Below are 12,500 nucleotides of genomic sequence, written 5' to 3' on the forward strand. Positions count from 1 at the left end.
ACACAGACACACAGACACGCACACATACACACACACAGACAGACACACTCTCAATAGTGTCATTTATCCCCTATTTACATTTTCTGGGAAGATCAGCATATGTGCTGAAGGACTCCAGAAACGTGTCTTGATCAGAAATATGTAAACAAAAAGTTACACGACAAATAGCTACCAATCGACTCCAAATGACCTGAAACGCACACTTCCTAAAAATATCCTGGAGGAACATTTTCCGGGAAAAACACTTGGTCAAATTTTCACAAAATCCTACAATTAAAGTCTATGGCGCGAACATTTTCGCTTATAACTCCAGAACGGTACGTCCTACACACTTGGAAACGGACTCCGTATGACATAATTTGACCACCCCGAACACACAGAACTTGTCCCCGAGTCTCTACGGCCTTCCGTTCAGGAGATACAGACGTTTTGACTAAAAAACGTAACGTAGCTCGGAAACGAAAGGTCGTAGAGACAAGCGGGTGGTACCACGGGAAAGCCCATCATTGAAAATGGGGGGGTAGGTCAAAGTTTCATCGCTCTAGCACCTTCTGTTCTAAAGATACAGCACAAAAGGTAAACCATTTCCCATAATGCTTTGCGCTTGCAAATTTTGGGACAAAATTGCCCATATCTCAGCAATAAAACATTAAAAACGCAATGTATTATACATTCCCGTGTTCGTCATCATGTCCTCTATCAGACTATGCTAAAAAAACATTATGGTTAAAATTTTGCACCGTCACAGAAGGGTATGTGCAAACAGAGTGGTATATATACAAAGTCAAAACCATTATAAAATGTTATGGAGTCCCTATTGGTACTCTTACTGCTGTCGGTACCCCTACCGACATCCGGATTAATAGCTTATCCCTAACCCACTGATACACATGCTCTTCTTTATAAAACAAGCTATCATCTGAGGCACACCTATGCTGGTTTAGTTAAATCGCAACTGCTCAGATTTCTCAGAATCTGCACTTTGACATCTGACTTTCTGCAAGCTACTGAAGTGTTTTCAGTTTTAACCACTAGAGGGTACTGCAGGACCTTTCTTAGAAAGTGTTTCAGAGCATACACACTCAGAAAGCCCATTTTTCTTGATTCTCCTTTACCTTTTATCACAACATTTTCTCCTTCTACTGTTCAACTTGTTAAGCTGGTTAAAACTATTTGCAGTCTTTTACACAGGGAACTCAGCTGCTACAGAGCCACCGGATCATTGCAATGTTCAGGAGGATTACAAATCTGCAGGATCACTTAGTGACAGCCAAACTCAATAGGCCCAGAGGTCATGAGGATTTTTTTCTGCACCTACATGGTTGTGAAATCAATTTAATAATAATGTTTTCAAATCTCAATGTCATTGGCAATCTAAAGTCCATTAATTGTGTATATTTAATCAGAAGTGGATTACAGTATGTTGGTGAAACTGCAAACTCTATGTTAATTAGATTCACTCAGCATAGACATAATCTTAGAAAAAAGAAAACCCACACATCTGGTAAAACATTTTTTACTACATGGATGGCAGTCTGTTTGTGCCACCGTAGTTGAATGTAATTTAAGATGGAATAAAGCTCAGAGACTTCAAGCTGAAAAGATTTGGACTTCTAAATTAGACACCAGAGATCCTAAAGGTCTCAATGAGGTTCAGGTTCTGTATGGAGCTGGTTCGCGATGGATGGTGCAATTAATTGAAAATCTTCTTCCCCCTAACCCTGTCAGAGGTGTCTGGGCATGCTCAGTAGCGAGTGGAGAAGCCGTGGATTTCCAGTTTAGAAATGTCTCTCTCGTTGGAGAAGACTGCTCGGTCGATTCGCGAGCTTGGACTGCCGACGGTCTTCAGCCAGATTTTCCTTAAAGAAGAAGAGGAAATGTGTATAAACTTGATGATCGTTAGCAGAGTCATGAAAGGTGGAGGTATGACTAGGTACTCTCAGTTGTTTTCACAGTAAGTGTATGTTTAGAAGAAAGTAGTTTTAATTACATTTATTGCTGATGTGATATCATAACAGAGACTGTTCTTGAAACACATTACTGATGAATGTCTTCCAGGGAAAAGGTTGGGTTTCAACAGCTGGGGGACACTAAAGTCAAAAACATTTTGTTGAATTTGCAGCATCATAAAAACAAAGATGAAATAACAGACTCAGCAGCACTGCATCAATAAGTGAGCATTATCACTGGAACAGTTATGAGAAAAGTACATGATGCCTATTCTGCCATCCTGACATAAAAGTATGACCAGCATCGCATTATAATCAAAATATATAACAGTCGTCCAGCGGCAGACAGAAACCTACCGTTATGTCGTAGGACCTGCATTACAACACAACCATCCATTTATTTCTAGTGCTGTCTGCTGTAACCATCGCAGGTCCAGTTACATCATGCTTGTGTTAAACCCCAAAGCTCAGAACTTTATACCGCCTTGGTTAAGCAATGTGTTTCCTCGAAACAGTGTAAAAACGGTTTGTGATTGGCTTTGGGCTATGCTTTCTCTCACTTAATAATAATAATAATAATTGTGGGTATGTCAGAAGTGTTACCTAATCAGGAGCAACGTGTCGGTAAACCCGATGGATTAAAAAGGCATTGTGCTGGCGTAACACAACAGGATGTTTTACACTCTTTGAAATAAACATTTTGCTATGTTTTGTTGCATGTGGAGGCAGGTTTTCACTGACTGATCAGTCTGGACTTACATGTCATTGACTTTGTCTTGAGGTCCCTGGATTTGACCAATCACGGTTCCCTGTCTGGTGTTCTTCACCCAGCCACTCAGTCCCAGACTCTGGCCGTGATCCTCCGTGTACTGGCAGACAGAGTCACAGAATCAGAAAACATGTTGGAAACTTTATTACCTCCTAAGAGAAAAACATTCATTATGTTTCAAAAGATTGAGTTTCTTAACATTATATCATTATGACATATCAGGATAACAGTCAGGAATATTAATATATTAATTAATGTGAACTGAGAGAAGTTAAACATTAAGCTCACCATTCTGAAGCAAACACCTGAAAACAGACAAAAACACCTCATTAGGCATAATGAGCATACAAATGTGCAGTTTATAGACATACTGAAGGGCTTCTTTAATAAAAAAGAAAAAAGTAAAGCTGCAGTGATGTCACATTTTTGTAATATGATTTAAATAATTTATACACAAAACCTACAGCTGACTTTCTCAGGAATATGTATTCATATAGCAGACATATAAAAGAATCTTAGACAACAGAAATATTATTATTATTATTTATATTGATCTAATCTACACTGACACAGAAACAAACCTTTATACAGTTTATAAGATGTCATGCATACACCTACCCTGCACATTCCCAAAAATCTCAAAATCCAAGGAAGTCAGTTTGTTTTCAGACATAATAACGTTAAAGAGACAAAATAAAAGCACAGATAGAAACATGAGCACAGACCGAAACATTTCCATCCACCTTATGCTTAACTGTGATCAGCTTGCTTATTTTTATCTCTGATATCTGACACGACTGCCAGAAATAGAACATCAGGAGCCATAGCAGCTTCATGTGTCAGAATAAGAGCAGCTTCCTGTAACATGTTTTAAAATGAAAGCATTACAGTTGAACTGAAAGTAAGAAAAAAAAACATTCAACTTGTACTTTAGACAGTAAACTGTTTAATGTGGAAAAAAGTATATCAGTTTGGGTCTTTTTGATGATTAATAACGTTTTCTCTTTTGTAACTCTAATTCATTTGTGTGTTTTTCTATTTTCTATTGCACTCATAACATATACAATCAGATATTATAAAAGACAGGAAACAGATGTCGGAGATGAGCAGCTGTGAAGGTTTGAATAAACGTATTACACCTGAGTATAATATCATATAACATTTATATATGTACCATTTACTTATGTACCAGAAAGCTCTTTCTCACTTCAGCATTTGCTTCACTTTTCAGACTGTTTAATTCATCCAAGAACCCAAAAAGTGCAACAGATTCTGATATTAATATTAAACCAACAGAACAACGGGAGTCAAGTTCATCAAATGTCTGCTGATCGATTCGGTCTGCAGACATTAAACAGTTGACATTAAAGAGGTATTACCATATAATATTGTGGTATTATATAAACTATGAGAGGATTTTACATTACATGATAGGATATTTTGATGTTTCGATGGAAAGTTATAAAAAGTATAACACATCAACATGTCCGGTTCTGACAGTCAGCTGTACCTAACCCTCCACCCCAAACAGAAATGTTTTAATAAAAGTTTTTCTCCCAGTCAGACCAGTAACAAACACGTTTGTCTTCCAGTTAATTAAGCGGTAAGCAGGTGGTTTCCAGTTAGTCCAGCAAAACAGATGTAGTTTTCCAGTTAGTCCAGTAATACAGATGTAGTTTTCCAGTTAGTCCAGTTAAACCAGTGCTCTGAAGAGGAAGGACAGAGCGGCTCCTAAAGCCAGACCCAGAGACAGAAAGAAAGCCATGATGGCTCCAGCTGTTTCTGCTTCATGAGGAAGAACATTCCTGAAACAACCAGAGGGTTTTATTTGTTATTATCAAGTTTATTAAAACATGTATTTAAGATTTCATTCAACAGTTATTATCAACTTTATTAAAACATGTATTTAAGGTTTCATTCAACAGTTATCAAGTTATTAAAACATGTTTAATTTTATTATTCAACAGTTATTATCAAGTTTATCATATCAAGGTGTGTTTCAGTGTGTTTGTTGTGTTTGTTGTGTTTGGTGTGTTTGTTGTGTTTGTTGTGTTTGTTGTGTTTGGTGTGTTTTGTTGTGTTTTGGTGTGTTTGTTGTGTTTGGTGTGTTTTGTTGTGTTTTGGTGTGTTTGTTGTGTTTGGTGTGGTTGTTGTGTTTGTTGTGTTTCAGTGTGTTTGTTGTGTTTGTTGTGTTTCAGTGTGTTTGTTGTATTTCAGTGTGTTTGTTGTGTTTCCGTGTGTTTGTTGTGTTTTTTTGTGTTTGTTGTGTTTAGTTGTGTTTGTTGTGTTTCAGTGTGTTTGTTGTATTTCAGTGTGTTTGTTGTGTTTCCGTGTGTTTGTTGTGTTTTTTTGTGTTTGTTGTGTTTTGTTGTGTTTGTTGTGTTTGGTGTGTGTGTTGTGTTTGTTGTGTTTTGTTGTGTTTTGTTGTGTTTGTTGTGTTTGGTGTGTTTGGTGTGTGTGTTGTGTTTGTTGTGTTTTGTTGTGTTTTGGTGTGTTGTGTTTGGTGTGGTTGTGTTTGTTGTGTTTGTTGTGTTTGTTGTGTTTGTTGTGTTTGTTGTGTTTCAGTGTGTTTGTTGTATTTCTGTGTGTTTGTTGTGTTTCCGTGTGTTTGTTGTGTTTAGTTGTGTTTGTTGTGTTTCAGTGTGTTTGTTGTATTTCAGTGTGTTTGTTGTGTTTCCGTGTGTTTGTTGTGTTTTTTTGTGTTTGTTGTGTTTTGTTGTGTTTGTTGTGTTTGGTGTGTTTGGTGTGTGTGTTGTGTTTGGTGTGTTTGTTGTGTTTTGTTGTGTTTTGGTGTGTTTGTTGTGTTTGGCGTGGTTGTGTTTGTTATGTTTGGTGTGTTTGTTGTGTTTGTTGTGTTTGTTGTGTTTGGTGTTTGTTGTATTTCAGTGTGTTTGTTGTGTTTCCTTGTGTTTGTTGTGTTTTTGTGTTTGTTGTGTTTCCGTGTGTTTGTTGTGTTTGTTGTGTTTGTTGTGTTTGTTGTGTTTGTGTGTGTTTGTTGTGTTTGGTGTGCTTGTTGTATTTGTTGTGTTTTGGTGTGTTTGGTGTGTTTGGTGTGTTTTGGTGTGTTTGGTGTGTTTGTTGTGTTTGGTGTGTTTGTTGTGTTTGTTGTATTTGTTGTGTTTCCGTGTGTTTGTTGTGTTTGGTTTGTTTGTTGTGTTTGTTGTGTTTTGTTGTGTTTGGTGTGTTTGTTGTGTTTTGGTGTGTTTGGTGTGTTTTGTTGTGTTTGGTGTGGTTGTTGTGTTTGTTATGTTTCAGTGTGTTTGTTGTGTTTGGTGTGTTTGTTGTCTTTGTTGTGTTTAAGTGTGTTTGTTGTGTTTGTTGTGTTGTTGTGTTTGTTGTGTTTTGGTGTGTTTGTTGTGTTTGGTGTGGTTGTTGTGTTTGTTGTGTTTCGTGTTTTTGTTGTATTTCAGTGTGTTTGTTGTGTTTCCGTGTGTTTGTTGTGTTTTTTTTGTGTTTGTTGTGTTTGTTGTGTTTGGTGTGTTTGTTGTGTTTGTTGTGTTTGGTGTTTGTTGTATTTCAGTGTGTTTGTTGTGTTTCCGTGTGTTTGTTGTGTTTTTTGTGTTTGTTGTGTTTGTTGTGTTTGCGTGTGTTTGTTGTGTTTGGTGTGCTTGTTGTATTTGTTGTGTTTGTTGTGTTTGTTGTTTCAGTGTGTTTGTTGTATTTGTTGTGTTTGGTGTGCTTGTTGTGTTTGGTGTGTTTTGGTGTGTTTGGTGTGTTTTTTTGAGTTTGTTGTGTTTGGTGTGTTTTTTTGTGTTTGTTGTGTTTGTGTGTGTTTGTTGTGTTTCCGTGTGTTTGTTGTGTTTGGTTTGTTTGTTGTGTTTGTTGCGTTTGTTGCGTTTGGCGTGTTTGATGTGTTTGTTGTGTTTGGTGTGTTTGTTGTGTTTGGTGTGTTTGTTGTGTTTGTTGTGTTTGGTGTGTTTGTTGTGTTTGGTGTGTTTGTTGTGTTTGGTGTGTTTGTTGTGTTTCCGTGTGTTTCCGTGTGTTTGGTGTGTTTGGTGTGTTTGGTGTGTGTTTGGTGTGTTTGGTGTGTTTGTTGTGTTTCCATTTGTTTGTTGTGGTTGGTGTGTTTGTTGTGTTTGGTGTGTTTGTTGTGTTTCAGTGTGTTTGGTGTGTTTTTTGTGTTTGTTGTGTTTGGTGTGTTTGTTGTGTTTGGTGTGTTTGGTGTGTTTGGTGTGTTTGGTGTGTTTGTTGCGTTTGGTGTGTTTGGTGTGTTTGATGTGTTTGTTGTGTTTGTTGTGTTTGGTGTGTTTGTTGTGTTTGGTGTGTTTGGTGTGTTTGTTGTGTTTCCTGTTGTTGTTGTGTTTTTTGTGTTTGGTGTATTTGTTGTGTTTGTTGTGTTTGGTGTTTTTGTTGTGTGTTTGGTGTGTTTGTTGTGTTTGTTGTGTTTGGTGTGTTTGGTATGTTTGTTGTGTTTGGTGTGTTTGGTGTGTTTGTTGTGTTTGGTGTGTTTGGTGTGTTTGGTGTGTTTGTTGTGTTTGGTGTGTTTGGTGTGTTTGTTGTTTTTGGTGTGTTTGTTGTGTTTTATTGTTTGGTGTGTTGTGTTTGTTGTGTTTGTTGTGTTTGGTGTCTTTGTTGTGTTTGTTGTGTTTGGTGTGTTTGTTGTGTTTGGTGTGTTTGGTGTGTTTGGTGTGTTTGGTGTGTTTGTTGTGTTTGTTGTGTTTGGTGTGTTTGTTGTTTTTGGTGTGTTTGTTGTGTTTGTTGTTTGGTGTGTTGTGTTCGTTGTGTTTTTTGTGTTTGTTGTGTTTGTTGTGTTTGGTGTGTTTGTTGTGTTTCAGTGTGTTTGGTGGGTTTTTCTTTCTTACTTTGGACCGAAGCACATGCAGAGGCTGGCCAAGTAACCATTACTGAAGGCGAAGAGGATCATGAAGAAGATGAACCAGCCATCGTGATGGAAGAAAACGGGCAGGTGTAGACGAGGCTGAACATTACACAACATGAAGAGAGGGAGGAAGCCGAGACGACACACGATGGACACGGGAAGTACCAGACTGTCCTTTCCAGGCTGAAAACAGAGACAACAACTGATATATAAATTAACTTATCAATAATTATTGGTTATTATTATTGATATATATTTATATATATTTCGTTAGCTAGGCACCAAGATCTTGGTTGCAGCTGTCGCCGTGGTCCTCCTTCACTACACCCTGCTACGCTCTACGGTGCCCTGCTGCATCCTGCTGAACCTGCTACATCCAGCCATGCCCTGCTGTGCCACGCTACATACTGTAACACCCTGCAGTGCCCTGCAGTGACCTGCTATGACATGAACTACTATGACTACCATTTTCTAGTCACTGTTCCATTATCTTTATTGTGACTATTATTGCCACTGTTCATCACATCCCCAACCGGCACTGTCAGACACCGCCTATGAAGAGCCTGGGTCTGTCCCAGGTTTCTTCCTAAAAGGGAGTTTTCCTCGCCACTGTCGCACTAAATGCTTGCTCTTGGGGGAATTACTAAAATTGTTGGGTTTTTATAAATTATAGAGTGTGGTCTAGACCTACTTTATCTGTAAAGTGTCTTGAGATAACTCTTGTTATGATTTGACACTATAAATAAAATTGAATTGAATTGAATACATTTATACATAAGTCAAACAACATGAAGAGAGGAATGAAGACGAGATGACAAACGATAAACACGGGACGTACCAGACTGTCCTTTCCAGGCTGAAATCAGAGACAATAACTGATATATAAATGAACTTATCAATACATTTATACATAAGTCAAACAACATGAAGAGAGGGATGAAGACGAGATGAAGTACCAGACTGTCCTTTCTGGGCTGAAATCAGAGACAACAACCAAGGGGTATTGCACAAAACCAGGATAAGGGATAAGTCAAGATATTCCAGTTATCCAGTATGAATTTAGCCTTGACTTGGCTGCACAAAAGTAGAGGCACCTAAGTTACCATGGAGATTTATTCTGTGCAGCTAGCCTGCTCCTGACCAGGATGTATTAATCCTGGAGCCTTTTCTATTCACTCTGTAGTGGTTTTACCTTTTTTTATTATCCTGCATTGAATACAACAGGTGCATAATGCTGTTCAGTTAAGCATTGATATTGTTTAAAGTTGTGACCATTATTTTTATAATTATTAATTTGACATTGATAGTGTAATATTGCTGTATGAAGACTGCTGTTCATATTGTTGTTAGAAGTTTGGTGAATATATGATGGCAGTTGTTGAGATAATTAGAAAAGGCTGATACAATTGTATATGTGTTGTAAATGTAAATAAAATGTCCTATACACGTGTTAACAATGGCAGGCTGGTCAGGGTCAAATACACTTTTAATTATTTTAGTTGGTTTATATCTATTTGTATTCTTTAACAAAGTATCATGTATGTTCATCTTTCATGTGCATTTAATTTGGCATTCTTAGCACACAATGTGTGTTCTCTCCAGTGAACTCCAATTTGGGAGGATTGTACAATTATTATATGTTTTTATAATTGAACAATCCTCCCTAATTATAGTCTTAGTTCACTGGACCAGTAACTATATAAACTTAGCACAAAAAGTAAGGAAATTTGTGTTTGGTAGATTATTTCTCTGTGGTAACAATGCTTTTTGGCAATACATTTATAGAGTTGGAAAGCCTGTTTAGTTCCTTTTCAATGGTGCAAGGAACATGCATTTGTGGGATGAGCAGCAGCACTGAGTATGTAGGTTGCACCCATGAAAAATTTGCCAAATCTTCTCTGCCAGTGCCAAACAGCTTATTCTGCCGTTGACTCATTTGGTGTTTGGTGGATTGGATGATTCTGCCTACAGCAGTTGGATCGTAGGGTCAAAGTGTGGAGAAGACGAGGAGAACGCTATGCTGATTGCTGCACTGATAGAGTAACACCTTTAGGTGGAGGCAGTGTGATGGTGTGGGGCAGCATCTCCCTCACTGGAAAAACAAGGCTTGTTATCATTGGATGCAATCTCAATGCAGAGAGATATAGAGATGAGATTCTGCAACCGGTGGCAATCCCATATCTCCACAGTCTGGGACCGAACTCCAAGATGACAACGCTCGCCCCCACAGGGCGGGGTTTATCAGAGACTACCTCCAGAATGTGGGAATGGAGAGGATGGAATGGCCTACCAGCAGTCCTGACCTCAACCCCATTGAACACTTGTGGGATCAGCTTGGGCGTGCTGTTGGTGCCAGAGTGTCCAACACAACGACGTTGGCTGACTTGCAACAAATGCTGGTTGAAGAATGGAATGCCCTCCCACAGCGGTGTGTGACCAGGCTGGTTACCAGCATGAGGAGGAGGTGCCAGGCTGTTGTGGCTGTGTATGGTTCTTCCACACGCTACTGAGGCTCCTGTTTGTGAAATTAATTGTTTAATTGCCAATATGTCTCGTTTCTTCAAACTTCAATCATCCAATCCACAAAACACCAAATGAGTCAATGGCAGAATAAGCGGTTGGCATTGGCAGAGAAGATTTGGCAAATTTTTCTTCGGCCCAACCCACTCAGCGCTGTTGCTTATCCCACAAACGCATGTTCCTTACAAATGAGGCAGCATTTGAAAGGAAACTACACAGGCTTTCCAACGGTATAAAATGTATTGCCAAAAAGCATTGTTACCACAGAGAAATAATCTACCAAACACAAATGTCCTTACTTTTTTTGCTAAGTTTAGTTGAGGCTACTGTACTGTACATTCATGTAACAACAGGGAGAGGACACCTCAATGGTTTGACCTTATATTTTGCTGGGGGAAGAATAACTGATGAATACACTGTTATAGTTATGTTTACAGTGTGCATTACATTTATCACTTAATTATCTTTATAGTTTCTAGATTTCAGAGTCTAATTTCTTCCGTGTCTTTCTTTTCTATGTCCATATATACGAGGAAGCAAAGCATATAATATGTAAAGAACGAAACTCTGAAAGCATGGCAGAAGCGAAACGACTGAATATCTAAAAATATACGAACTACTGCTGAAACCAGTATGCATGAAACCATTCAAGGAGTTAGGCAAATTATTTCCACAAACGAACTCCTCCTCTCTCTGACTCAACCTAGTCACTCCTCCTCAGCCTGACTCAACCTAGTCACTCCTCCTCAGCATGACTCCACCTAGTCTCTCCTGCTCAGCCTGACTCGACCTAGTCTCTCCTGCTCAGCCTGACTCGACCTAGTCTCTCCTCCTCAGCCTGGCTCGACCTAGTCTCTCCTGCTCAGCCTGACTCCACCTAGTCTCTCCTCCTCAGCCTGGCTCGACCTAGTCTCTCCTGCTCAGCCTGACTCGACCTAGTCTCTCCTCCTCAGCCTGGCTCGACCTAGTCTCTCCTCCTCAGCCTAACTCGACCTAGTCTCTCCTCCTCAGCCTGACTCCACCTAGTCTCTCCTCCTCAGCCTGACATAGTCTCTCCTCCTCAGCCTGACCTAGTCGCTCCTCCTCAGTCTGGCTTGGCCTTCGTGAAACGCACCAAGCCAGGATGCACAGATTAGACTAGGTCAAGCCTCACTTTATCAGTTATCCTGGATTCATAAATTTGACTTTTGTGCAATATCCCTCTGATCTTTAAATGAACTTATCAACATATTTATACGATTAAACAACATGAAAAGAGGGACCATGAAACCACATAGGAATTTCCTAAGATGTCCTTCCCTAGCAGGAAACACAGAGACAACAACTGATTGATCAACTTAGCCGACTTTCAGCCAAATATAGTCCAGGTAGAGACGGAGGAAACACTAGCAGCTGTTTATTGTTTAACAGTCTTAATTATATACTGTATATATTTATTCATATTAAACTCACCCACATACAGGCGGCCGTTAGGCTCCGGCCGGCCCAGTCACACAGGTTAAAGAGCAGGAAACAGCTGACGGGAATAAAGTACCCCTCTGTTGGAGAAACAGTCACAGTTTAAAGACAGGAAACAGCTGACTGAGATTAGGTACCGCTCTGTTGGACAAAATAGTGAGAAGAAACTTGTAGTTGTTGCTAACGCTAACCCGAGGTAAACAAAAGAGTCTTAAATCTGATTTCATCTGATACGAGATGAAAGGAAGAAGAAGCTGAGGGGAAATCTCAAACAAGCAGAAATAGACGGAGAGGGCTGAGAGAGAAATCACTCATAATAATTAGAATATAAAAATATATAAACTACTGACATGAAACTGACAGAAATGAAATATATAAATGTAGCAGAAGTGCTGACTCACCCCAGGAGCCTCTGTCAGCGAGGGTGGATCTGGTGTCGGCGGTGATGGCGGGAAACGTGCCGATTGTGACGGTGAAGGTGAAACAGACAGACAGAGCCAAAAGCCAGATCTGAGGGTCAAAAGTCAGCAGTCAGGGAGACACAAATATTGAACCAAGTTATATACATGACAACTAAATTATATATTAGAGCTGCAACAATCACTCGATTAGTCGATTGATCATGAAGTAATTTCTCTTGCTGATTTCCTGCTCTTTTCCGTTTATATCAAATCAAACTGAATATCTTTGAGTTGACAAAACAAGACATTTGAGGACGTCATTTTGAGCTTTGGGAAACACTGATTCTCATTTTTCACCATTTCTGACATTTTAGAGACCAAACTACTAATGCATTCATCCAGGAAATAATCAACACATTAATCCAGAGTGGATATAATCACTAGTTGCATCTGTATTATATAATATAATACATATATATAATATAATACACATATATATAATATAATTAATATATATATATATATATATATATATATATATATATATATATATACATGTACTGTATTATAATATATAATACAGA

At 38.8% G+C, this 12,500-nt stretch overlaps 2 protein-coding genes across 7 annotated transcripts in view; both read right to left on the reverse strand.

Annotated features, from left to right (window-relative positions):
- Nucleotides 1-1,500: 1,500 nt before the first annotated feature.
- Nucleotides 1,501-3,580, reverse strand: LOC116049180 (acylphosphatase-2-like). Of its 2 annotated transcripts, none has more exons than XM_031298607.2 (4): nucleotides 3,337-3,580; nucleotides 3,007-3,023; nucleotides 2,709-2,818; nucleotides 1,501-1,859 (listed from the first exon to the last, which is right to left on the reverse strand). In XM_031298607.2, exons 1-4 carry the CDS (start codon nucleotides 3,455-3,457, stop codon nucleotides 1,745-1,747), a joined length of 363 nt encoding a protein of 120 aa, XP_031154467.1. In that variant the 5' UTR covers nucleotides 3,458-3,580; the 3' UTR covers nucleotides 1,501-1,744. The 2 variants fall into 2 exon arrangements, with proteins under 2 accessions (XP_031154467.1, XP_031154468.1); XM_031298608.2 differs by having other exon boundaries at nucleotides 3,444-3,483.
- Nucleotides 3,581-3,644: 64 nt separating this feature from the next.
- The window catches only part of LOC116049178 (equilibrative nucleoside transporter 1-like), a 42,876-nt gene continuing 34,020 nt past the window's right edge, over nucleotides 3,645-12,500 (reverse strand). For 3 of the 5 annotated variants that reach the window (XM_036000000.1, XM_035999999.1, XM_031298602.2), the window contains 5 exons: nucleotides 11,917-12,025; nucleotides 11,707-11,769; nucleotides 11,510-11,595; nucleotides 7,521-7,720; nucleotides 3,645-4,523 (listed from right to left, as the gene is read on the reverse strand). In XM_036000000.1, the coding sequence (XP_035855893.1) occupies nucleotides 4,412-4,523; nucleotides 7,521-7,720; nucleotides 11,510-11,595; nucleotides 11,707-11,769; nucleotides 11,917-12,025 (570 nt within the window). In that variant the 3' untranslated portion in view covers nucleotides 3,645-4,411. The remainder of the gene's footprint in view (nucleotides 4,524-7,520; nucleotides 7,721-11,509; nucleotides 11,596-11,706; nucleotides 11,770-11,916; nucleotides 12,026-12,500) is intronic. The other 2 variants (XM_036000001.1, XM_031298605.2) reach the window with 1 other exon arrangement.

The sequence above is a fragment of the Sander lucioperca genome, chromosome 4, assembly GCF_008315115.2.
Source record: "Sander lucioperca isolate FBNREF2018 chromosome 4, SLUC_FBN_1.2, whole genome shotgun sequence".
NCBI lineage: Eukaryota > Metazoa > Chordata > Actinopteri > Perciformes > Percidae > Sander > Sander lucioperca.

Excerpts from the sequence above, each read along its gene's own strand:
- LOC116049180 (XM_031298607.2), bottom strand. The coding sequence starts at position 3,457 with ATGGAAATGTTTCGGTCTGTGCTCATGTTTCTATCTGTGCTTTTATTT. Across the intron at positions 1,860-2,708 it reads CAAGACAAAGTCAATGACAT|GAAAATCTGGCTGAAGACCG; the intron begins GTAAGTCCAGAC and ends TTCTTCTTTAAG.